General features: G+C 44.2%; 1 protein-coding gene and 1 pseudogene across 3 annotated transcripts in view; one reads left to right on the top strand and one right to left on the bottom strand.

Annotated features, from left to right (window-relative positions):
* Positions 1–25,543, top strand: part of TBCE (tubulin folding cofactor E) — a 72,162-nt gene that overhangs the window by 33,902 nt on the left and 12,717 nt on the right. For 2 of the 3 annotated variants that reach the window (XR_010381806.1, XM_031460817.2), the window contains exons 3-5: positions 9,063–9,147; positions 18,415–18,600; positions 22,742–22,830. Coding sequence is in view for 2 of the 3 variants with exons in the window: in XM_031460817.2 (XP_031316677.2) it covers positions 9,063–9,147; positions 18,415–18,600; positions 22,742–22,830 (360 nt within the window). In the remaining variant the exon portion in view is untranslated. Of the gene's footprint in view, positions 1–9,062; positions 9,148–18,414; positions 18,601–22,683; positions 22,831–25,543 lie in introns of all 3 variants that reach the window. The other variant, XM_064487843.1, reaches the window with a different exon arrangement.
* On the bottom strand, positions 23,550–24,043 carry LOC105088829 (eukaryotic translation initiation factor 1-like; annotated as a pseudogene).

Genomic DNA, 25,543 nt, shown 5'->3' with positions numbered 1-25,543 from the left:
TGGTCTTTTGTAATTCCATATAAAATCTGAGATTATTCTAGTTTTGTGAAAAATGTCCTGCGTTATTTGGTAGGGATCACATGAAATGTGTAGATTGCTTCTGGTAATATGGCCATTTTAACAGTATTAATTCTTCCAATCCAAGAACATGGGATATCTTTCAATTTCTTTAAGTCATCTTTAAATTCCCTAATCAATATTTTGTAGTTCTCCACATATAAGTCTTTCCCTTCCTTGATCAGATTTATTCCTAAGTATTTTATTTTTTTGGATGCAATTTTAAAAGGCATTGTTTCTTTTTTTTTTCTCCAAGTGTTTTTTCAGCTTTATTGAGATATAATTGATGTATAATGTGGTGTACAACATGATGATTTGACATACGTATATATTATGAATTCATTACCACAATAAAATTAGTTAACGGATTCATTGCCACACATAGGTACAATTTGGTGTGTAGTGAGAACTTTTAAGATTTACTCCCTTAGCAACTTTCAAGTATATAATACAGTGTTGTTAACTATAGTCATCATGCTATACGTTACATTCCCAGAATTGATTCATCTTATAACTTGAAGTTTGGGGATTGTTTCTTTCCTTTTCTAATATTTCATTGTTAGTGTAAAGAAATGCCATTGATTTCTATATGTTAATTTTGTATCCTGCTACCTTGCTGAATTCTTTTATTAGCTCTAGTAGTTTTTGTGTGGAGCCTTTAGGGTTTTCTGTATATAGTATCATGTCATCTGCATATGATGACAATTTTACCTCTTCTTTTCCAGTCTGGACCCCTTTTATTTCTTTATCTTGTCTAATTGTTATGGTTAAGACTTCCAATAGTCTATTGAAATAGAAGTGGTGAGAGTGAGCATCCTTGTCTTGTTCCAGATTTTAGTGGGAAGGTTTTCAGCTTTTCACTGTTGAGTATTATGTGGCTGTAGGTTTGTCATAAATAGCTTTTATTTTGTTGATATGTTGTTCCCTGTATACACACTTTGATTAGAGTTTTTATCATAAATGGGTGTTGAATTTTATGAAATGCTTTTTCTGCATCTATTGAGATGGTCATGTGATTTTTGTCCTTTTGTTGATGTGGTGTATCACATTAATTGATTTGCATATGTTGAACCATCCTTGTGTCCCTAGGATGAACCCAACTTGATCATGGTGTATGGTCTTTTTTCTGTGTTGTTGGATTCTGTTTGCTAATATTTTGTTTGAGGATTTTTGCATCTATGTTCATCAGCAATATTGGCCTATGGCTTTCATTTTTGGTAGTGTCTTTGTCTGGCTTTGGTGTCAGGGTGAAGGTGGCTTCATAGAATGAGTTTGGGAATATTCCATCCTCTTCTGTCTTTTGAAGGAGTTTGAGAGGAATTGGTATGAGCTCTTCTTTGTCTGTTTGATAGAATTCCCCAGTGAAGCCATCGGGTCCTGGACTTTTGTTTTCAGGGAAGTTTTCTATTGCTGCTTCTATTTTGCTTCTAGTGATTGGTCTGTTCAAATGATCTTTTTTTTTTTTTTTTTGATTCAGTTTTGGTGGACTATATGTTTCCAGAAACATGTCCATTTCTTCTAAGTCATCCAATTTATGCCATATAATTGTTTATAGTATTCTCTTATGATATTTTTGTATTTCTGTGATGTTGGTTGTAATCTCTCCATTTTCATTTCTTACTTTGTCTATTTGTGTCTTCTCTTTTCTTGGTGAGCCTGGCTAGAGGTTTGTCAATTTTGTTTACTCTTTCAGAAAACCAGCTCTTGGTTTGATTGATTTTTTCTATTTTTTTATCTCTATTTTATTTGTTGCCTCCCTGATCTTTATTACTTCTTTCCTTCTGCTGACTTTAGGTTTTGCTTGTTATTCTTTTAAAACTTCTTTTAGGTGGTTGTTTATATTTGAGATTGTTCTTTTTTGAGGAAGGCCTGTATCACTATGAACTTCCCTCTTAGGACTGCTTTTGCTGCATCCCATAGATTTTGTGTGGTTGTATTTGTCATTTGTCTCAAGGTATTTTTTAATTTCTTTGATTTCATTGTTGATCCAGTGGTTTTTGAGGCGCATGTTGTTTAGTCTCCATGCTGTCATTTTCTTCTAATTTGTTTTACTGTGGCTGATGTCTAATTTCATGCCATTGTGGTCAGAGATGCTTGAAATAATTTCATTCCTCTTAAATTTTTTGAAGCTTCTTTTGTGCCTGAGTATGTGGTCTATCCTAGAGAATGTTTCATGAGCACTCGAAGAGAATGTATATTCTGTTTTGGGGGGATGTAAAGTCCTAAAAATATCAGTGAAGTCCAATGTTCTATAGTGTCATTTAGTAACTCTGTTGCCTTACTGATTTTCTGTCTGGAAGATCTGTCCAACGATGTTAATGGTGTGCTAAAAATTCTCCTACTATTACTATATTCCCATCAATTTCTCCCTCTATGTCTGTTAGTATTTGTTTTATATACTCAGGTGCTCCTACATTGGGTACATATGTTAACAAGTGTAATATCTTCATCTTGTATTGCTCCTTTTATCATTATATAATGTCCTTCTTTATCTTTCTTTATGGCCTTTGTTTTAAAGTCTATTTTGTCTGATATGAGTATTGCTACTCCCACTTTCTTGTCATTCCCATTTGCATGAACTATCTTTCTCCATACTCTCACCTTCAGTCTATGTGTCCTTCACTCTAAAGTGGGTCTCTGGTAGGCAGCATATTGTAGGCTTTTGGTTTATTTTCCAGTCTGCCACTCTGCGTCTTTTGGTTGGAGCATTTAGTCCATTTACATTTATAGTGATTATTGATGTGTGTTTATTGCCATTTTGAACCTAGTTTTCCAGTTGATGTGGTATTACTTATTTGTTCCTTTCTTTTCCTTTTTGTTTTTCTTTTTGTGGTTTGATCATTTTATTTTGTATTAGCTTGGTTTCTTTTTGTTTTTTGTGACTCTATTGTATGCTTTTGATTTGTGGTAGCCCTGTTTTTCAAATATATTAACCCCTTACTATATCTGTTTACTTTAGACTGGTAGTTATGTAGGCTCAAACACATCCTAAAAAGAATGAAGGGAAAAAAAAGAGAAGAAGTATATTTTCTTGCTCCCCTCTCCCACCTTTTATGATTTTGATATTCTTTATTTTTATTCATTTATTTATTTACATCTTCATGTTTATTCTCTTGCAACTCATAGTAGTTATTGCATTTCCAATTATGGTTTTCTCATTTTTATAGCTTCCTGCTTCTTTTCTGTTTAGACCTTTCAACATTCCTTTTAGGATAGGTTTAGTATTGCTGAATTCTTTTAGTTTTTGCTTGTCTATGAAAGTCTTTCTCTCTCCTTCTACTCTAAAGGATAGTCTTGCTGGATAGAGTATCCTAGGTTGCAGCTTTTTCTCATTCAGGACTTTGAATATATCTTGCCACGCCCTTCTGGCCAGCAGTGTTTGTGTAGAGAAATCAGCTGAAAGCCTAATGGGGGTTCCTTTGTAACTGAGTCTTTGTTTTTCTCTTGCTGCCTTTAGAATCCTTTCTTTAACTTTGACCATCTTAATTATATGTCTTGGTATAGGTCTGTTTGGGACCCTCTGTGCCTCCTGTACTTGGATATCAGTTTCCCTTCTTAGATTTGGAAAATTTTCAGCCATGATTTCTTCAAAAACCTTTTCAATACCCTTTTCTCTTTCTTCTGTCTGGTATCCCTATTATACTTATGTTGGCACACTTTATATTATCCCATAGGTCCCTTATATTGTTTTCATTGGTTTTTACTTGCTTTTCTGTCTGCTATTCTGATTGGGTGACTTCTGTTATCCTGTCTTCTAAGTCAGTTATTTGTTCCTCTGCATTATCTAGTCTGCTTTTGTCTGCCTTTAACTTGGCTCTTATCTCAGCAATTGAGTTTTCTGTTTTTAATTGGCTGTTCATAGTTTCAATTTTCTTTTTAAAGTATTCTGTCTCTATTCATAGTCTCTTATTTCCTTCAGTGCATTGATCATTCCCTTTTTGAAGTCATGATCTAGTAGACTGTTGAGATCTATCATTGAGATCAGGGGATTTCTCTTTTTCTTTTAATTGGGAGTGGTTTCTCTGCTTCTTCATTTTGCTTATATTTCTCTGGCTCTGTGGATTTAGGAGTGTCACTTATTTACTGTGGTCTTGAAGGGCTGTTTTATTTTTTATTTGTTTGTTTTTATTTAAGGTGGGAGCATTCCTGTGTGGACGGTGTGCATCTAATAGTTTTGTTGCAATGACTGTTCTTAGTATGGACAGTTGCCACATCTTTCTTCCGTGAGTGTTGACTGTTATCCTTTTGATTGGGGGTGTGGTTGGTGTTGTGATCAGAGACTGCCCTGATTGTTGTTGAGCATGGCCTCCTTTTTTATTCTGTAGTTGTCACAGCCTTGCCAGAGCCTGGTCTGCTCCCTTGCTGCAGGAATAGAGGCTTCTAGACCCATTTCTGAGCTGTGGTGTGGGATAGGCAGGTCTGGAGCGCTTCAGCTGGAAAGAAGAGTAGGCAGGAGGTGTCCACAGGGAAGTGCCCTCTGTGGTTCTGCCTGTCACTTGTTACGTGGGCTTATAAAGCACTCTTTGTTGACGCTGCCCTTGTCCCTGCCGTAGCTGTGGGAACGTCAGCCACCTGCTGTGATGTCCCCCAGGTTCTGAGCCCCAGGAACCACCAGTGCAGATCCACCAACGTCAAGTGCTAAGACCCACTATAGTGAGCGTCCAGTCACTTACCTGAATCCGCGGTGCACCGCAGGGCCAGTGCAGACCCCAGCCCCGCCTCCACGTATGGTATAGAAGGCTGCCCTATTGTAAATACCTGTACTCGCCCCGAGTCAGAACTCTGCTCACTGCCTGTCCCTCCCAGAGGCTCGGGTCCACAAAGGGTCCAGAGACAGCATATCTGCCCCCTCTGCCTGGGGCTGTAAACAGATCCTGTGAAGTTGCAGGGCTGCTGGGTAGGATTCAGCTTTCAGCCCCACCTCCACGCAACAGGGATGGCTATGACCGAGCCTCACCTCTCTTCTCGTGAGAACACACCAGCAGTGGAGCCGAGTGGAGACAGGCTACGGCTCGGCTGTGTTGTGGCCCTCCCCACCATTCATACCAGCAGTGGTGCTTTTTTATGGGGGTCCCATGCTGTTCTGTTCTGCACACACCCCCAGCCAGAGCTCACATCGCCCTCCAGTCCCCTGAGGCTACCTCCATGCTGTTGGGCCCAGGCTCCTCACCGATCTCCAGCAGCCCCTCTGGGCTCACATCTAGGGCCAGGGATCCACGGACCCTCTGTGTCAGTTTCCCTTAGTTGTGTCTGTCAAGCAGCTGCCACTTTCTTGTCCAAGCCTTGGAAGCTCCACTTCTGTCCCCGCTGACCTCCCAGCTAGAGAAGGGGTGGCCCAGTGTGAGGGTGCCTTTTTTCCTATGCTGCTCCCTCACTGCAGGACTGGTCCTGCACCAATTTTTTCTTTTTTCTTTGTTTTCTTACTGGATCTTGTGAGAATCCTGTATTTCGAAGCGAGAGATACTCGGCCAGAGTTCAGTAGGTGTTCTGTGTGATTCAGTGGGTTTGTAGATGTCGTTCTTGGTGTACTTGTGGGAGAGGGCGAGCTGTGAGTCTCTCCACTCTGCCATCTTGGCTGACACCTCTCATCTTTTTGTGTTGAGTTTTAAGAGTTTGTAAGTCCTTATGAGATTTGTGATTTGCAGATATTTTGTCCCATTCTGTAAGTTGTCTTTTCTCATTTTCATGTACAAAAGTGTCTAAATTTTATGAAGTCCAATATATCTGTTTCTCCTTTTGTTACTTGTGCTTTTGGTGCCATATCTAAGAATTCATTGCCAAATCCATGGTCATGAGAATTTACCTCCAAGTTTTCTTCTAAGAGTTTTAAGGTTTTAGCTCTTATATTTAGGTTGTAGATTTATGTTATTTTTTATCTGTGATGTGAGGTAGATGTCCAAATTCATTCTTTTGTATGTGGATATCTAGTTGTGTCCACACCATTAGTTGAAGAGACTGTCCCTTCCCCATTGAGTGGACTTGGCACTCTTGTCAAAAATCAGCTGACTATGTGTGGGTTTATTTCTGGACTCTCAGCTCTGTTCCTTTGGTCTAATCCTTCCACCAGCACCACACTTTTTTGATGACAGTAGCTTTGTAGCAAGTTTTGAAATTAGAAAGTGTGAGCCCTCTGACGATGTTCTTGTTCAGGATTGGTTATTAGCTAATAGTTAGCTAATTAGCTAATAATTAGCTAATAGCTAATAGTTATTAGCTATTCAGGGCCCTTTGCTTGCCTTCACTTTTTTGAAGGGTATCTTCACCAATTATAGTGTTCCAGATTACCAGTGTGGTTTTTTTTTTCCCTTCAATATTTGAATATATCATTTATTTATCTTCTGGCTTTTACTATGTCTATGGAGAAGTCCACTATATCAGATTCTCCTTTGAGGGTAATCTGTTCCCTCTCCCTCATCCCCAGGGTTTTTTCCCTTTGTGGCAACTGCTGTGGGTTTTTGCTTGTTGCTTTTCTTTTGTCTTTTTCTTTCTTTTTGCATTTGTACTGTTTGTTCTTAGAGCTTCTTAAATTTGTGGTTCAGTGGCTTTCGTTAGTTTTGTAATAATTTCCATCATTATTACTTCAAAGATTTCTCCTTCCACAGTCTCTCCTGCTCTTTTTTGGGGCCTGCAGTTACATATACTGCAGGCCCTTTCATTGTATTCCTTATGTCTCTTACGTGCTAGTCTGTTTTTCATCAGTTGTTACTGTGCTTTGTTCTGTACATATTTTTTTCTGGTCTAACTTTTAAATTGTGTATAATCTATGATAAAACTCTATCCATTGAATTATAATCTGAATTAGTGAATTTTTCAGTTCAGAATTTCCATTTAGGGTTTTTTAAAAAGTTTAAAATTTCCTGCTGCAGTTCTCACACACATCTTTTAGTTTCCTAAAAATATTAAACATAGTTAAAACGCCGTCATGCAGATGTCTGGTGGACCTATTTTTGTTGGCCGCTGTTCCTCTTGGTTTTCAGTCGTACAGTCTTGTCTTTCTCTGTGTGTGCTTGAGTGCCGGGTATTGATTATGAAGAATTACAGTTGTGCTCTGCGATGGTCATATCTTCCTCCTGAGAGGACAGAGGTAACTCTGGCAGGGGGAATTCCAGATCGCTGTAAACAAATCTGGGAATGAGATTATTTGGAGTAGGCCTTTGGTCCCTGCAAGGTCTAGTCTGTTTAGAGTTGGTTCCTTATGACTCGTAGGATGAAGATGTGTCAAGCACCTGTACAAAACCTAGAGAGTTGCCTGCAACTTTCCCCTTCCTGGGGAGGCTGTGCTGTTTAATATTGATCTCTTAGCCCCTCAAATTTGTCCAAATCTCGTTCAGCTTTTTAACTTCTTCGCCTTTTCTACCAGAATCAGCAGATGCTTCATGGAGAAAAAGTTGCTCTAAATGCTTCGTTCAACTCTGAGCTCCCCCTCTGTGCTCAGATATTGGCCTTGTAATTCTTCACTGCCTTGGTAGCTCTCTGGTGTTTTCAGAGAAATATATTGTATGTATCATATTTTTAAATTGTGTTAAGTTATACATAACTTACGATTTAATCACTTTTAAGTGTGTAATTCAGTGATATTAAGAACAGTAACATTGTTATGCAGTTGTCACCACCATCCATCTCCAGAGCTCTCTTCTTTTTGCAAAACTGAAACTCGATACTCATTAAACGCTAATTCCCCAGCCTCCCCTTCCCTCAGCTCCTGGCAACACCCTTCCACTTTCTGTCTCCGGATTTGAGTACTCTAAGTATTTCCTGTGAGTGGAATCATGTATTGTTTGTTCCCGTGTGTCTGGCTTATTTCCCTTAGGGTAATATCTTCAAGGTTCATCCATGTTGTAGCAGGTGTCAGAATTTCATTCCTTTTAAAGACTGAATGATAGTCCATTGTATGGAGATATACCACATTCTGTTTATCCATTGATCCATCAGTGGGCACTTTGTTCATCCATTCGTCCATCCACCTTTTGGCTGTTATGAATAATGCTGCTACAAACCGGAGTATACTAACATCTGTTTGAGTCCCTGCTGTCAGTTCTTTGGTGTGTATGCTCAGAAGTAAAATTTGTAAATCGTATGGTAATTCTATATTTAGCTTTTTGAGGCCCCACCGTACTATTTTGCATAGCGGCTGCACCATCCAGCATTCCCACCAGCAGTGCCCGAGAGCTCTAGTTTCTCCACATACTTGCCAATGCTAGTTATTCTTTTGTGTTGTTTTGTTTTTTGACATCAGTCATCCTAATTGGTGTAAAATGAGTTTTTAAAATAGTTCATCTAGATTTTCTAGTTCTCAGCAGGAGGGTAGATCACAAGTGAATGTCTTTGTCTTACTCTTGTACCCAGCACAGTGCTAGATTCACAGTGGGTACTTGGTAACTGTGGGTGGAAGAGAGGAGAGAAGGTGAAGAAAATGCTCTGAGGACTGGAAGGTGGTTTGCAGATGTAAGACACGAGTTACAGATGGTGTGGTATGACGTGTGAGTACTGGCTTCTGGAGTTAGAATGACCTGGCTTTGAAGATGTGTGACTCTGGCTGTTCTTTTATCTATATTGAATAAGAATACTAATTGTATTCAGAACTTTATATTATGAACAGCAAATTGCTAGACTAGGACTCAAGAAAGTGTGTGTGTATCCAGGAGCTGTTAAAAAGAGGATTAACAAGAATACCTCCCTCGTAGAGATGAAATTAACGTCTGTTTTAAGGATAACATGAAATTATGCAAAGAAAAGTTCCTGGCGTTCAGGAAGTGCTCAGTACATTTTAGCTGCTGCTGTTCCCTGAAGTTGTGTTATTGGTTGGCTTTTGGAACCAGATGTGCTGTTGCATTTGCTGATTGAAGTCCTGAGTCTCAAGTTAACTTGTTTTTCAGAGACATTTCTTCCCTGCCCCCACCGGTGTTGGTGTGATAGTTTCCATGCCAACTGGATTTGCTTGTAGGAAAGTGGAGCATCGCCTGTGTCATAATTTATTGCTCATTTGGTTTTTCTTGTTCTGCCAGGACACTGGTTAGGAGTGGAATGGGACAATCCTGAGAGAGGAAAGCATGATGGAAGCCACGAAGGGACTGTGTATTTTAAATGCAGGTAATTTTCCATTATGAATTGTATGGTTACTTAGGATAATATTTAATAGTTGAATAAACGGCAGGTGGGGAGAAGAAACAATGTTTGGCTTTTGGGATAGTTACAATGTAGAATTTGGTGTGTTCTTAAAAAAAGATGCTTCTATTAGTGGAATTTTTTCCTTGCTTTTAAAACTCTTGAGTCATAACCTTACAGGTGGCGTTGCTTTCTTTGTCCTTTTTTGTGTTTTTGTTTCGAGACAGTTTTTCTGTTGGATATAAACATTTCTCATTGATTCATTAACACTTTATCCTTTAAGTGAATACTAGAGAAGAGAAATGGCCTAGGTAACCAATAAGAAGCAGTTGATTAAACAAAATACAGAACATCCGTAGTGGAGTGGCAGGCGGCGAGGGGAAGAAGCCCTTGTCACGGAGAGACTCACACTCGTACTGCACAGCTACTGGCGTTTCTAACTGCTTGTTTTCAGAGAAACTGCACGAAGCTCTGAAAAGCGTGGTGGGGAGTTTCAGGCAGAGTCTATCTTTTAGATTTTTGCTGTTTGTTTTTTTCAGGTTTCAGTTTCCCATAAGAATTTTTTAGTAGTAAGCTTATTATTCTGTAAATGTGTTACAGTGAACACAGTTCTGGCCTAGAAATCAAGAGGCTCCTCACATTGCTTTTAACAATTTTTACGACCCTAAACAAGGCGAAATTTACTAACCTCTAAGATGAGGGTCAGAATTAGTAACAAAGTATGTGTCCTGGTCCACTCTCCTGTGACTTTAGGATTGGCACGTTCCTAGAGGCCAGCTGTGACGACAGTGGCCCGGGACAGCTCCGAGTCGGCCAGGAGCTCAGGGAGGGTGGGGGGAGCAGTCCCTGTGTTGAGAGAGATGGTGGAAGTAGAAATTTCTTAGCTTGGCCTGGTGGTCCCTTGTCTGCCTGGGCCACGACCTCCCAGAACCTCCAGTGCAGGAGCGTCCCCTGCGGAGTGTGCCCCAGCACCTGCCACGTGGCCTGTGGTCACACTGTCCTTGGTGGTCTCTGGGTGTGATGATGTTTTCCATCTTGGTTACTCCGAGTCGGAAAATCCAGACTTGGGTCAGTCCCGACAGATCCAGAGTTTGCCCTGAAGTGCTGATGGGCACAGACTTAGCGTCTGGGTTCTTCCCCTTGGAGGAAGCATTTCCTCTTCTGCTGTAGTCATGCCTGAGCATTCACGTGTGGGAATAAATATTCTCTTATTATAGATTACTTTTCTTTTATCTCAGTGAAATGGGCACTTTGTTGACTTTGGGATCCTATATGGGTGGGTAATTCCATCGCAGGTTACAAAGGGGGCGCTGGCTCTGACGTGGAGAACCCTGCTCTGGACTGAAGGACTCACCCTGTGCTTTCTGGTCGTCAGCGCTTGTGCTGGTATTAATCAGAGCAAGGCCTCAACTAGAAAAGACTACGCCAGTATCTCGGGGTCTCTAAATCAGACAGAACAGATCATACCATGCGCACTTGTTGTCAGACTAGCTCAGATCTCCTCCTAACACGTCATAGACGCGTCTTCCCTTTTAAGAAATCCATTGGAGTCTTTTGTATTTTTCAGATTTTCCTTGGAAAGTCATAATAGCATGATGTTTTACCGCAGTAAACATTTTTCAGTGTTTAGATGCTGTTTTCATGAAGGCAAAGCAACAGCAAGTTGTCAGGTCATAAGTTGTCACCTCTGATACATGTGAAATAGGTAGAGGCAAGATGGTGACATTCCCGCTGTACCTGAGGGGGAAAGTCAGAAGCTGGCGCGTTTACAGCGGAGCTGGGACCCGCGTGTCTTCAGAAGCACGTGCTAACACCCCGCGGCTGGCAGCGCGTTACGCGTGGTCTAATGAGGTGGTTACACGGTGTGGCACGTACATCTCGGGAATCCTGGCTTGCTGTCCTGTGCATTCCAAGCAGGACATCGGGGTAGGTTGAGGGGAACGTTTGAGCTCCCTCTCGCGTCTCCCCAGCACCTCAGGCGGCTGGGGTGACTCCCTGCCACTCCAGGACAGAACTGTGGGGCAGACGGTGGTCTTCTGGGCCTGGCTCACGGCATCCATTCTTCTCTGTGTATTTTTCCCCAACCAGTCCAGCTCAGCTTGGTCCCATGAGACTCCAGTTTAGATAGCATAACATTTGCAGGAGTGTAACCTCTGTTTTAACAGTGACCTTAAAGACCTGTCAAGGCTTTCACCCAGAGAATAACGTTTTTACAGTCAGCTTCCAGCATGTCTGTATTTTGCCACAGTCGTCCCTTATGCTGGCCCTTTGAGATGGCAGTGGCAGGCACAGATGACCAAGCCGGTTATGAGTACAGCTTGACAAGCTGGAGCTGAGCTCAACTCCTGTCTGGGAATGGACTCCTCTTCAGTGCAGGTCTCTACAAATGGGGTGAATCTTTTTCTTAGTTGGTGTGACATGGTCAGAGGAGGATTAGGGAGTGGAGCAGACACCTCGGAAGGCCCCCCCCAAACATGGGTGTTGATAATTTCACGTCACTCTTTGGTTTTAATCTGAACTCATATAACCTAAGGTAACTGTGGCCATCTCCTGAGCTAGCATTACCCATAATCAATATTTGTGACACTCCTAACTTACAGTAGTAATGTTCAGGTTTACCCAAAATTGGTGGCCATGAACCCGCCATCAGTGTTTCTCGCAGGCGCTTCTGTTTCCATCTCTTGTCTTTTTGGCGAGTTGAGAGGTTCGGTGAAGGCGATGAACTTGAAGTTCTCTCTGCCTTGTTCCTAGAGTTCCAGTGTTTTCCTTTCAACCTAAACTAAAGCATATACTCTAAATAGAGCTGTGTGGTCAGTGTTTCACCCTCAGCTTTTATTTAAAATGCCCTCTTTTGAAATAATTACATGATTTCTCTTTTCTGGTGAGCAAGAAATCTTAAAATCTTTCCTTTGACACCAGTGAGTGGAATTTAACTTGAGTCCTTGGCGTCAGAGGGGACACACTGTTTCAGACTGTGGCCACCATACGGGAGGGCTTGAAAAAGAGAAGCCCCTGTTACTTACCTGTGTGTGTCGTGGGATTGTTGCAAAGTGTTTGGAGGTTCTTGAATGAGCATTAATGGGTCAGTATAAAATATCCCCTGGGATGGCATAAAGTGTTAGAAGAATTAAAAAAAAATCACTATCATTAGTGTGCTGAGAGGTTACAGACAGGGCATAACTCCGTCAAAGGTGAAGAGAGAGACTCCATTTTGGGAAGCTGCCCGTGAATCAGGGCAGAGGAGAAATCATGTCATTCAGAAGCAGTGTCCAAAAAGATGCTCATCTGCTGGGCTGTTTTTTTTTTCTGTTTGGAAAACAAGTTCCCTGGGTCAGTTCTTTAGACATGACAGTGATGTACGTTCGATAAGAGTGAGTCTCTCTCCTCCCATGGTGGACAGTAGTTATGCAAGCTTGCAGAAAAGACTCTGCCAGTGCCTGTAGCAAGCAGTGCAGCAGGACCAGCGTGTGCCAGAAACTCCCCGGTGGGCCGGTCTTCCCCAGCCTCCAGCACCTACACATTAGCCCCAGTCAGCAGGATGCTCACTAGGGGAGTTTGGAATCTGTTGAGGACCCTGCCCCTTTGAGTAAGTGTTGCCAGATTCAGCAAATAGAAATACAAGATGCACAGTGAAATCTGGACTTTGGATAAGCAGTAAGTCATCTTTTACTATAAGTGTGGGGCATGCATGGTACATACCTGTACTGAAAAATGGTGGTTTATGTGGAATCCAGATTTACTTGGGCATCCTGAACTTTATTTGACAGCTCTGTTGGGCAGATTGAATCTTGATTACAGGACCTGCTGAGAGTCTTCCATTTCTGCCAGGACCGTGGTCAGGACGTTCCTTTTGAGGGCTGCCTCAGTAACTGGGGGGCAGAAGGAGGCGGGAACTCGAACAAGCTGAATGCTTTCAAGAGAAGAAGTCGTGGGCTCTCTTCCTCCCACCTCCAGTTTTTTTCTCTTCAGACAGGATTCAGGATTTCAGGTTTGGCCGCAACGTGTTGATAGAAACCTAGGATCTGTGGCGTCCCTGTGAATTACTAGTTTACCTCTGGAGATGTGGTGGTGTTGACAGGCACGCCCTCAGCCAGTTTCCTTATTTGCTGGGCTCTTTTGTTTTCTGAGCAACCTGCCAGCAGTGTTCCAGAGGAGACAGATCTTTGATGTTTTCCTTTGATCTGTAAAGGGCGCAGCGCCTGCTTTGCAGCCTCTGAGCACCACTGCTCGCTCCTTTCATCTGCCTGCAGCCAAGCTAAATGGGAATAAAGGTCTCTCCTGGCATTGTTCATTGCCACTGTTGAAGTGTGGGTTTAGTACAGAAGAGAAAACCATGGTATTTGTTTTAAATTGTCGTTTTCTCATTTATTATAAATGTGCTGGTTTTAAAATTTGTGTCTGTACTTTTTTTAAATTTAAATCACATAATATTTGAAAGATACATTTTCCTGTTTCTATTTCCACCCCCTCTCCATGTTTACTCCTTTAAGGAACGCTAATACTATTTCATAGATTTAATAATTTCATTTCACTAGAATTTCAAATTTCACTGTTTCATTAACCAAAACCTATTTCATAAACGGGAGATTCTAGGAATAGTCAGATGCAAAACTCATTTGTTGGTATACATTTAGATAGATGGAGGTACATGAATTAATGTTCTAAATTGTCTGGAATTATTTTTCCAACACCTGACAGCATACCTTGGGATTTAGTTCCACCATGTACAGGTGTAGTCTTAACATGCGTAACAGTCAGTCGTCAGTAAACACAAGATCTGACTGTGTGCTGTCGGAATGGAGAGTTAAATGAGGTGACCTGAGAGTGATCTTTGTCATTTACTTCATAAAAAGCACCTTTGTTTAAACTGTGATGTGTTACGTCCCACGTCACAGTTGTGTGTTTCGTGGTCACAGTGCTGCTGTGGCTGTGCCTTCTTTGTTCGCGTAGGTGTTGACACGTAGGATCTTGCTCTGTGCTCATGGGAGGGCGGAAGTACCACCACATTGTCCTCAGACCCCTGCATGTGTGTTTCAGGGTCCACATCAGAGTCTCCTTCTCTGTGCAATACGCACTAGACCAGGGCTTTTTTTGTGCTACGTGTCCTTTTGGGAGGCACAAAATAATATTTTTATAAAACAGGAAAAATACATTATGTTACCGAGGAATATTTGGTTACATTGAAGTAATAAAAATATTTAAAAATTACCGTATGGTTATATATATATCTCTGTATTAAGTAACATTAGATAATAAGATCTAGCAACAGATCTAATAGCTACTAGAATTTGTGGTAATGATGAAAATAAATATATTTTTTAAGATCTCTGCAAGGACTGTAAAGCGATACAGAAGTGTCTGATTTCTGTAGGTGACAAAGTACGGCAGATACTGCTGTGGTGTGTTGCCTGGATTTACAATTACAGGGGGTCCTGAATTTTAACTAGAGGTTGTTGAAAATAACACATTTCCCCACCTATTTCAGTTAGCTATTTTTTAATTTAATTTAATTTATTTTTTATTGAAGTCTAGTCAGTTTACAGGCTGTGTCAGTTTCTGGTGCACAGCATCATGTTTCAGTCATACATACACACACATACATTCCTTTTCAGACTCATTTTCATTATAGGTTACTACAGGATATTGACTAGAGTTCCCCATGCTGTATACCAGTTAGCTGTTGACGCATGACCAACCATCCTCAAACCCGGGGCTGCAGCCGTTTTACTGCTCTGACTCCGTGTCTCGGGGATTTGGACAGATCTTGGTGGAGACAGTTGTCTCTGTTCCAGCGGTGCTGACCAGAGGATCCCAGATGGCCTTGCACGATGGGGCTTGGTGTTGGCTGGTGGGGGTGGGAGACCTTGGGTCTCCTCTGCGTGGGATCAGCCTCTCTCTCTCCCGCGGCCTTTCTCCCTAACCTAGAGCTTTACACAGCACCTGGTCTCCCGGAGGGTGAAAATGGAGACTGCGAGGCCTGCCAAGGCCAGTAAGAGCAGGTCGCAGGGCGAGTTCAGATTCAAGAGGAGGGAAAAGGACAAGCGGCAAAAGCACGATGCCTGAGGGCCTGTGGGCTGGGAGTCGTCATGGAGACAACCCACCACTGTTCACCTGCTGCTCACAGTAACTCACCTGCCTCCCCCTTGCAAAGTTCACTGTCCTGTCTGCCCCAGGCTTTTCCCCTTTTGACAGTGGCTCGAGGTCCAGGGCATCACTGTCTGAATTAGTTCCAGAGGCTCCTGGGTCCAGTTCTCCTGGTTCAGACACTGCGCCTGGACCCAGAGCTCTGGGAAGTGCAAGGTAACTGCCCTCCAGGTGCCTGCGGGGCGAGGTCCGGAAAGAGGGGGGGCACTGAGCTCAGCATGCTCTCGTCTGGAGGAGTGTCACTGGGCAGGGGACAGGAGAACAGGGACAGTCACTGAAGGGAGAGGAAGGGTGGGAGGGGGAGGTGTTTTCAGATGGGAGGAGGTACCAAACTTGGGTGCTGCTGAAAGGAGCCCCGTGATGCAGGAAGTTCAGTCCTGTGCTGCAGCTGAAGCAGGTTCTGAGTCTGGGTGGTGCCTTGTGCTGTCAGAGGCTCACTGGCTACTGGAAGCTGCCTAGAAAGTACTTCGTTTGACCTCTAGGAAAGGCTCTGTTTTAATAAACACACTTGTGTTACTCAGCTAAGGAGATTAAATATAGCTAGCCTCGTTTTTCAGGAGTTCAAGAGGATCTACCTAAGAAATGCTCTAGTCCAGGGCAGACTTCTGAAGCTTAACCTGAAAGGCAGCCAGGCGCCTGGCAAGCTTACTGGAACCCACCCCAGATGTCTGTTCACTGGGTGGGACTGGGCTGGGGCCCACGAATCTGCTGTTGGAAGCAACGTGCCAGAGGTTCTGATGCAGGGGCCTCGCGTCCCACCTCAGGAAACTCTGACCACGTGACCCGGTTTCGGCCGGGGGTCCTGGGGTCACTGGACAGAGTTTGTGCAGCCAAGTCCAGGAGTCTTGGATTCCTGGCTACTAGTGCACCGTCGTTCCCTGCGTTTCTGTCTTGGCCTCCAGACCCGAATCACTGTGTCTCTGTAAATTACACACAGCCCTTAAATGAAAACCCTAGCTACCCCGTACATTCCCAAGACGGGAGGAGGGGGCAGGATAAGGGTGGGCGCAGCATGTGCTCTGCAGCTCGGCAGACCTGACTCCGTCACTTAGCTGTGTGACCTCAGGCAGCGGAGGTGCCAGGTGCCATCCTCAGCCTGTATCCTCATCTGTAAAGCCCTCTCAAAGAGGATATTTATAGGGTTAAATACACCATGCTGTGCAAGCCATTACTGTGTCGCCTGGCATAGGCTGTGTGTCCTTTACCGACAGTTAGTGTATCTGATATACTTTAAAAAATAAATCCACACACTTTGAAATACTGGGCCCAGAGGCCATATTCTCTCAACTTGAGCATCGGCCCCCACACATGTTCAGATGGGCTCCTGTAGTAGGTAGGTGCGCCACGGATGGTGACACAATTGCAGATAGGAGCTCTGCGCAAGTCTGCTAAGAGAAATACGGTTCTGAGGACCTCCGAGCCACTTCTTCTTACCTGTAGCATCACGTCTAACTTTTTGAGATGACAAGTTCCTTCCACAAGCTGGTCGTCTCTCCAGACTCACTTCCCGGAAGAAAATGTATCAATGTTCATATTGATAAAATGTATCATCAGCGTTACTTTCATTCTCTTTAATTATGGTGACTTCTAGGAAAGTTTGATTTCTTTCAGAGTTAAAGGCTGTAAGCCAGAATGGTGTTTATAGTACAGTTTTTGACAGCTCATGTATTTCATCATTTATTCTCTAAATGATCAAATGATAATATTAACATTTACAACTGTTATAGGCGTACTTAGATTTCTCTCAAGTAAGATCATCGTTGCCATGGTATAATGCTGAAATTTAATGTGTCTAAAGGCCTGTTTGGAATCTCTTGGAAAGCCTGAGAACAGTCATTACGTACAGCAATGTGATTAATATTTTCATTGAATTCTGCTAGAGATTATTATGAAAAATTACTATAAAACTTGAACATAAATTGTGGTAAAATATCCTGTATTTCCTTAGAATTCTTCCTACACGCTCTATTGTAGCCCCATATTTAAACTGTTATTTCGTTCAACTTTGTTATCATTTCAAAGATTCTGTGCGTAATCCTGTTATCCACAAATGTTTTCATTTCTCTGTGTCCTTATTCGATCTGTCTGTCTGTTAATATGATTCCTCTCTACTTGTGTCATGTACAATTTGGTTCAATTTTTAGAAATCTCGACATTATTCTGTAAGTAATTTTATTAAGTATTACAGCTAGAATATTTTAATGACTACATCTATCTGGTTTACTTAATAGTTCCTGTCCAGCTGGGCATTTTTATGGTTCCAGAGTCCCTCAATTACGAAAAAAAAATGCTATTATATAGAATCTCTGTAAATGCAGTTTAGTTTTTATTTTTAAATTGTTGCCTGCTAACAAATTCCCAGGAGTATGATTATACAGTCAAAAACTAGGCCAGTTTTGCAGTCTTTGTGGTGTTAAGACTTTTTATTTTTTGCCAGTTTTGTTGAAAATACTTTAATTATTTGAATTTGCATTTCTTTTCTTTTTTTTAATTGAAGGGTCATCAGTTACAGTGGATCATTTCTGGTGTACAGCACTGTACAATGTCCAGTCATGCATATACATACATATATTTGTTTTCATACATTTTTTCATTTAAGGTTATTTACAAGACACAACATAGTTCCCTGTGCTGTACAGCAGAAACTTTTTTCTAATCTGTTTTTATATATAGTGGCTAACATTTGTAATGAATTTGCATTTTTTAATCATTAACAAGATAAGGCTTTTCCCTCATAGAAATGCTTTTAATACTGCTGTTTCCTCTTGTGGATTATCTGTTCTATATTTCTTGTCTGTTTGTTGAGATTTTACATGCTTGCATAAGTTCACAACCCTTTTATGGTCAATCCTGTTGCTTATACACTTTTTTTTAGTGTATTACTTTCCCTTTTGTGCTGATTTTGCTTGTTCAGCATACAGACAGTATTGAAAACCTTCAGAACGTTGCTTTATGGTCATTCTTGGTGGATGTAGCTTCTTGTTTTAAATGGTTTCAGTTGCTTTTATTTGCTAATGTATTTGTAAACACAGACCTTTTACATTCGTGGCAGCCTGACAGCTTATAAAGCATTTCTGTGTATGTATTTCCATTTCTCTCCTCTTCCAGGCACCCAACAGGGGGATCCTTCATTCGTCCAAATAAAGTAAATTTTGGAGTAGACCTTCTCACTGCAATTAAGAACCGCTATGTGTTAGAAGGAGAACTGGAGGAAGAGGAAGAAGAGGAAATTGTGACAATTGGCAATAAACCTGTAGAAACTGTTGGTTTTGACTCTGTTGTAAAACAGCAAAGGTAAGTGGAACAGACGGTGGTAGAGGTGACTTACAGCTTCATCAGGGTTCGGGATAGAAGTTATCTGACTGTACGTCAGTGCTCAGAACTTTGCTCCCAGACTGCTGTGTCTGTTCTGCAGAACAGAGGAATCCGAGGACTTAGGGAAGTTAAAATCCTTATTTTAGCACAGGGTGGCTGGACTTTTCCAGATTGGAAAGAGAACATTGATTTGCCCATCGTCAGTATTTACACCGTGCTGCATTGTGTTGACTGATTATTAAGTAGCCAAGGTTGGCATCTGGATGATGAGGCAGGAATGGAATGGATGTCTCCGTTGCCCTGTGCCCGGCAGCATGCTGACACTGCCTCGTCCCGAGGAGGCCCAATCTCTGGCCGCACACCCTCACCACCCGGGGGCTTCTGAAACACACAGTCCTGGGTCCCACCCCAGGCCTCCTGAATCAGAGAACCATGGGCTCTTGCTTTTAGGAAGTACCCCAGATGACTGTAGCCTACTGCGGGCCAGTAAATAATGCATTTTGAAACTGCTGAGTTGGAACATTCTCTGATTCTTGTCAAGCACCTCACTGCCCGTTCCATGCGCTGTGTAACCCAGAGAGAGTGGAAGCTGATATGCCCACCAGACACTCACGGCTGCCTGAGAACCTCCCGGGTTACTCGCGTTTAGCGATGCTCAGCGCTGTGCTGTGGGCCCCGGACCTGGATGAGGCGGCCTGGTAGCGACCCCTGGTGGCCGCTGTGGAGAGCAGTCGATTTGCCGCTACTTGGCGTCTTTTGGTCTCTAAAGTTCCACTTGAACTGTGGTTTTGTTCAGAGTAAATTTCCTTGCTATCTTTTTGTTGTTCTTGTTGTAATTATTATTAAGATTTATCATAAAACAGAGCTGAAGTGCATATGAGGACAGTGTTGAAGACTAAGTTCATTTTTTAAAAAATTGAACAATTACAATGTGTCAATTTCTGGTGTACAGCACAGTGTCCTAGTCATGCATATACATACGTATGTTCCTTCTCATGTTCTTTTTCATTAAAGGTTATTACAAGGTACTGAATATAGTTCCCTGTGCTGTACAGAAGAAACTTTAAAAATCTATTTTTATATATAGTGGCTAACATTAGTAAATCTCAAACTCCCATATTTATCCCTTCCCACCCCCTTTCCCCGGTAACCGTAAGATTGTTTATTATGTCTGCGAGTCTGTTTCTGTTTTGTAGATGAGTTCATAGTCTTTTTTTTTTTTTTTAGATTCCACGTAAGAGTGATATATAGTATTTTTCTCTCTTCCTGGGTTAGCTCATTTCTTGATACCTCTGCTTTTTAGTATAGATGACCAGTGTTTAAACATAAAACAACTCAGAAAAAATATGAAAAGGAATATATGTATGTATGTGTGTGACTGAAACATTATGCTGTATGCCAGAAATCGACACAACATTGTAAACTGACTCTCCTTCAGTGAGAAAGAATGCAAATTTTAAAATACTTTTCACAATATTTAATATAATTAAAATAAAACCTAATATTATTTTTAAAAACTCAGAATACATCAAGATTTTTTTAAAAGCAATAACTTGACTGTTACTTACAAACAATATACAGTCATTGTTGAGGACTTAGAAAATATAAATTGAACCAGAGAGAGTCATGACTGTTGCACACTCGAGAGAGAACTAAGGTGAATGGTTTTTGCTGCTGATTTCTAGAACTGTGTGCTTTATGGGGTTACAGTTCTTTGTTTTTTCCACTTGAAATGCAAATATTTAAGTATCTTTTTCCCCCAAAAGAGGCACTTTGTTTTTCTCCCTAGCCGGTTAATCTCTCTCAGAGAACACCATGGGATCTGTGAATATTAACAAATTGCAACAGATTTTCCTCCCCTAGTTTATGAACAGCCGGTAGTTCATGGAGTTTTCTGGTGAAGGACTTCCTGCTTGAACATCATCGTCAATAATGAGCTAGTGTCCTTCTTGGAAAGAAATACTAGAGTCCGTCAGGCTGGGTCCAGATGTCAGCTAAGCCACTTTCTGGCTCCAACAGCAGTTACAGCTAGTTCCTTACGGTTTCTGAGCCACGGTTTCCTCGCTTACAAAGTCGTGCCTAAGCTGTGAGAGTGGTGGGGAGCGCTGAAATCCGTTTCTCTTTGGAGGTGGCTGTGGCTCTGGAGTGGTGGCTGTATTGAGACCCAATCCCTAAGCTTTGTACCAAGGTTTCTGGGCACTGCAGGGGTGCAGCGGGCGCTGCAGGGGTGCAGCAGGCTGTTGCAGGGGTGCAGTGGGCTGTTGCAGGGGTGCAGCGGGGTGTTTTTAATTTTGGAGGGAAACTGACACGTGTTGGACGTGATGCAAACTGCTAGTTGGAGGTAGTTCAGTTTCATGATCTTCCTACTACTGTTCCTTTCAGGGTGTCATGTCCCTGCACAGCTGGGCTTTTTGGCGATTCCTGTGCTGAAAGAAAGTTTCTCCTGAAAATCACCATGGCACAGGAAACGGAGGTGGTGGGGCCAGTCTGATTCTAGGGTTTGGGAAGTTGCGCAGTGCTCAACAGACAAGAAGTTGCCAGGACAGAAATCATCGCTAGATTGTTTGGCCCTGACTGCATACTAAATGGAACCGTGAGGTGTTCCTTTTGGCCTTGGCACCATGAAAAAATTACTGACCCGTGAAGGGCCCCGTGAACTGAGAAAGTTCGGGAGCCTCTGCTTGGTTCTGATGGCCGTCGCAGCTCCTGCCCTGCCTGGTCATCTTAGTCTTCCCCCCAAAGGTTGTCAGTTTTATGTTTATTTTTATAAATATTTATCAAATGATTTACTACATGTCAGGCAGTATTGAGGGTGTCGCAGATATGAGCTCACTGTTATCATAGCGTTGAAAACTTGTGGAATATACGTAACACCAGACGTACCTTTTAAGCATTTTCAAGTGTGCAGGTCTGTAGCGATGGGTACGTCCCCAGTGTGGTGCAGCCGTCCCCACCGTCCCTCTCCAGAGCCTTCTCATCTCCCCAAAGTGAACCGCTGTCGCCGTAAACCATCACCTCCACATCTCTTCTCCCCCAGCCTGGCGATCACGGTGCTACTTCTGACCTGTGGGGTTGACACCCACCTCAGTACCTCCTATAAGTGCAGTCGTTTGTGCTTTTGTGACTGGCTTATATCCCTTAGCATAGCGTCCTCAAGGGTCACGGATGTAGCGTGTGTCAGACTTTCCTTCCTTCTTAGGGCTGAGTAAGACTCTGTTGTGTGTGGATTTACCACACTTTATGTCTGTTCATCGGTCGGTGGACACTCGGTTTGCTTACGTGTGACTGCTGTGTGCCGGGAGCCCAGGTGCACACATGTGCAATCTGAGGCTCAGGGAGGTCAGCTCACCCAGGGCTGGAGGGTGGAGTCGGGATTGGAACCCAGGCGGCCTGGCTCCAGATGCTGTGTTCTAGACACTCTTCAGCGCTGTAACGCGTGGGCCCTTTTAATGAGTAGGAGACACAGATTCTCCACTTCAGAAGTGGCTTCTGGGAGGGTCTAAAAAAGCTGAAGACACGCATGCTCTCCAGATGCATCCCTGGAGAGGCTTTCCCACGCGAGTCCAGACGGCACTGCTGGGAGTCACCCCTGGATCACCAGAGGAGTCAGTAAAGGAACTGCCTTTGTTCCACGGTGTGCGGTCGGCCGCTGGAGCGCGCGTGTCCGCCGCGGACAGGGTACCGCAGAGGGGGGACGTCAGCTGCAGGTGCGGCAGGCCCTGTTCACGGCAGGCTTCAGAGTGTGCGAAAATACCGTGATTGTTGAGGGCCATGGACATAGGTAGTAAAGCTACTAAGAAATGCTGAGCACGAAGTAGACGCCAGCCAGCCGTGGCGCGGTGCTTCCCGCGGGGGCGGAGGGCGCGCGGGGCGGAGCGGTGGGAGGGGACGCCGGGGACGCCGCTTGGGTTTGCGATGTTCGCGATGCTTGCTGGCTGGCTTTCTCTTTTTCTATTTTCTCTTTTCTTAGTAATGCTTTATTTCTAAAGTTGAGTGGTGGGTACTGGATTTCTTATTTTTTGCGGCTTCTCCTAATGTCTGAAACACCTGAATTTTTTGAAGGGCCGCTGGAGAGCCTGCGTGTTTCTGCATACATGTGAACTATGTGTTTTTCACGCAGTCAGCTGAGCAAGTTGCAAGAAGTGTCCCTGAGGAACTGCGCAGTAAACGGTGCTGGGGACCGAGGAGGAATTGCCGCCGCCTGCCCTAGTATCCTTTCCGATGAGAGCTTGTCACTGGGGCCTGACCAGGTGTGACACTTGGGCCAGGTGTCCCTGGTCGCCTCCACAGTGCCCGCTCTCCTGACTGCTTCCTCACAGGGACTCGCTCTCCCCTGGGTAGTCACCGCCCAGCTAAATGATTGCCTTCCCAGACCCCTTGCTTTCAGGTGAGGCCGTGTGACTTGCCCTGGCCAGTGAGATGTCAAGTGGGCGCTTCGAGGGGGACAGATGTGGCGGGCGCGCGCCCTGTCCACTGCCTTTCCACCCCCTGCCTGGAGCACAGACGGTGTGCCCGGGGCTCGGCAGACGACCTGTGGGAAGCAAGCTGCCCGGGAGGGATGGAGGCGCTGGCGTCCTGGCGTCCTGGCGTCCTGGATGGTCCCTGGGCTCCTGTCCGTGTGGCTGAAAGCGGTTTGTTATGGTCCCTCAAAGCAGGCCTTCTTACCTGCGCCTTCTCTCATCAGCGTGTTTTTTTGTTTTTTACTGTCTATGTAGTCTTATGCCCACAGCTAAAAATAGAGGTGGTACGTTTAAAAGAAAAAATTCCCAATACACTTGCCCCATTTTGTAGTCTGGTGGAACACGATTCATTCAAGTGCTTCTTGGCTCTGTGTCTCCTGGGCTGCAGTCCTAAGAAAGCCCAAAAAACCAGTGGCAAATCAGATAAACTTTTTCTAATTTTATTATTTATATATTTATTTAGGGCTCTTTTTAGTTTATTGCATGAAGGAGTTACACTAGTCCAAGTTAAAAGCAGACCCCAAATGGTTATATTATACAGGCTGTGAGGGTTTTAAACTTGTAACAAGGGACAGAAGGGAAAATCTACTCATTGCAAGGAAATCTGCACTTAAGCTTCAACAAGCCAAAGGCACTTAAAACCCATGAACCTTCAGCTGGTCGTCCTTAGCCAGTCCAGTCTCTGCAAGGAGCTGCCATATGTTCTTGTGCTGGTCACCCTTCTCCATACTCTGGATGCTTGATTACAGTACCATTGCAGGCAAGTTTCTTCTTAAACGCGTTCACTAGTTTGCTTTTATCGTAATCATCAGCGATCCCTTGGACAGTGTTAAGGGTTTTCCTGCTGTTTCTCTGTTGAATTCTCATATGGATATAATCTTCAGTGCCAGCAGGAAGCAGATCCTCACCCATACTTGCATCAGCAAAGGGGTCAAAAGAGTGGAGTTCTGGACGGCGGACATGCAGTACAATTCCTTTTCCTTGGTGGAAACGGGCTGCGGAAGGTGGGCGGGGGGACGGGGTGTCAGGGCGGGAGGGGGCTTGCAGGGGAGTCCTCGGCCGTGGCTCAGTGACTGGGGCAAACTTTCTCTGACTTTAAAAGATCATCTTCCAGTTCCCTAAGTTGACCTAGTAGCTACATAATAATTTATGCAAAAGATAGCTTATAATCAGGTTTCTCAAGTAAAGAGAATATTTCTAACTACCTCGACAGTTGCTCCTTTGTGGTGACAGGGACTAGAGCAGAGATGCAGGTCCCTTGGGCCTTGGCGGGGGTGGGGTCTGTTGGGACCTGTGAACAGCCCCCTCCCCACCTTGGCCCCAGATGTGCGCGTTTCCTCTGTAGGAGAGGCGGCCAAGTCGAGGGTGTTGACGTGGGTTTGGAATCGAGCCTGGTCAGGAGCAGAGTGCCCCAGAGCCTTCAGGAGCATTCTGTATTCTGGCTGCCTCCTCAGTGATGTCAGAAGATTGGAAATTGGGCCGGTTCAAAGCTGATTTCCCACACATCAGGAGCGATCTGGTCAGCAGAGGGGTTTGGGAACTTGGCCGTGTGGCTGGTGGAGTTGTCAGCAGTGTGCTGGTTCAGCCTGTTCTTGCCGGATAAGAGCATCCCCCAAGACTTGAAGAAATGGGGTTTCGGGAGATAATCAAGTAGTGGTGGATATTTGCAGACCCAGTGACGAATGTCTCGCGCTTCCTGATTGAATTCTTGCCCAAAGTTGAAGTGCTGCCTGTGTATTTAATCCGGTCACCATTGTGGGGCTCATCTCTCTTGGAGGTCATTGCTTTCGCGGGGACTGAAGTCAGTGCCCGTGCAGCCGACCTCAGTGGGTCAGGTTGGGTCTGAGGGCTCAGATCGGGAGCAGCTGCTTCACCAGTTGGCTCTGAACTTCAGGAAGAGCACGTGCCCACCGGCGCAAGAACTCCCTGGACGGTGTGCCTGTGTGTCGGGGGGGCACTGCATTCGCAGCTGCTGGGTGGTTCCGCGTGGATGTCAGGCGGCGGTGGTCCCTGTGCTCCTTGCGGACCAGTAGAAATGTGTGTGATTCCAGCCTCCGCAGTGGAGGGCGTGAGTGAGTGGACTTAAACCCTTTCGAGACCGGGTGGCCCCGGGTGAGCAGGGCTGGTGGGCATGCGGGGCGGGTGCGGACGCGCGGGGCTGGGGAGGGGCGCACGAGGGGCTGCGCCCCAGGGACTCCGGGCCCGCTGCTCCGACCGTCGGGGACCCCGAGAGCGGGCGTGTGCCCAGGCCGCTGGAGCAGGAGCCCGAGGGGGCCCAGGACCCGCATCGCCGGCCGGCGCTCGCAGCTCGTCGACCCTCCCCAGACCCGACCTCAAGAGGGAGCCGGTCCACTCGTGGCGGAAGCTCAGGCGGTTGTAGCCCGAAACCCCGCTGTTCTCTGCCGTCCCCGCCCCTGCGCGTCACTCCGCATCAGAGTTCTGTCCCCGGGCTCTGGGCTTAT

The sequence above is a fragment of the Camelus dromedarius genome, chromosome 8 (assembly GCF_036321535.1).
Source record: "Camelus dromedarius isolate mCamDro1 chromosome 8, mCamDro1.pat, whole genome shotgun sequence".
NCBI lineage: Eukaryota > Metazoa > Chordata > Mammalia > Artiodactyla > Camelidae > Camelus > Camelus dromedarius.
The sequence above is the reverse complement of the archived record's forward strand: the minus strand, read 5'-3'. Positions and strand labels throughout refer to the sequence as shown.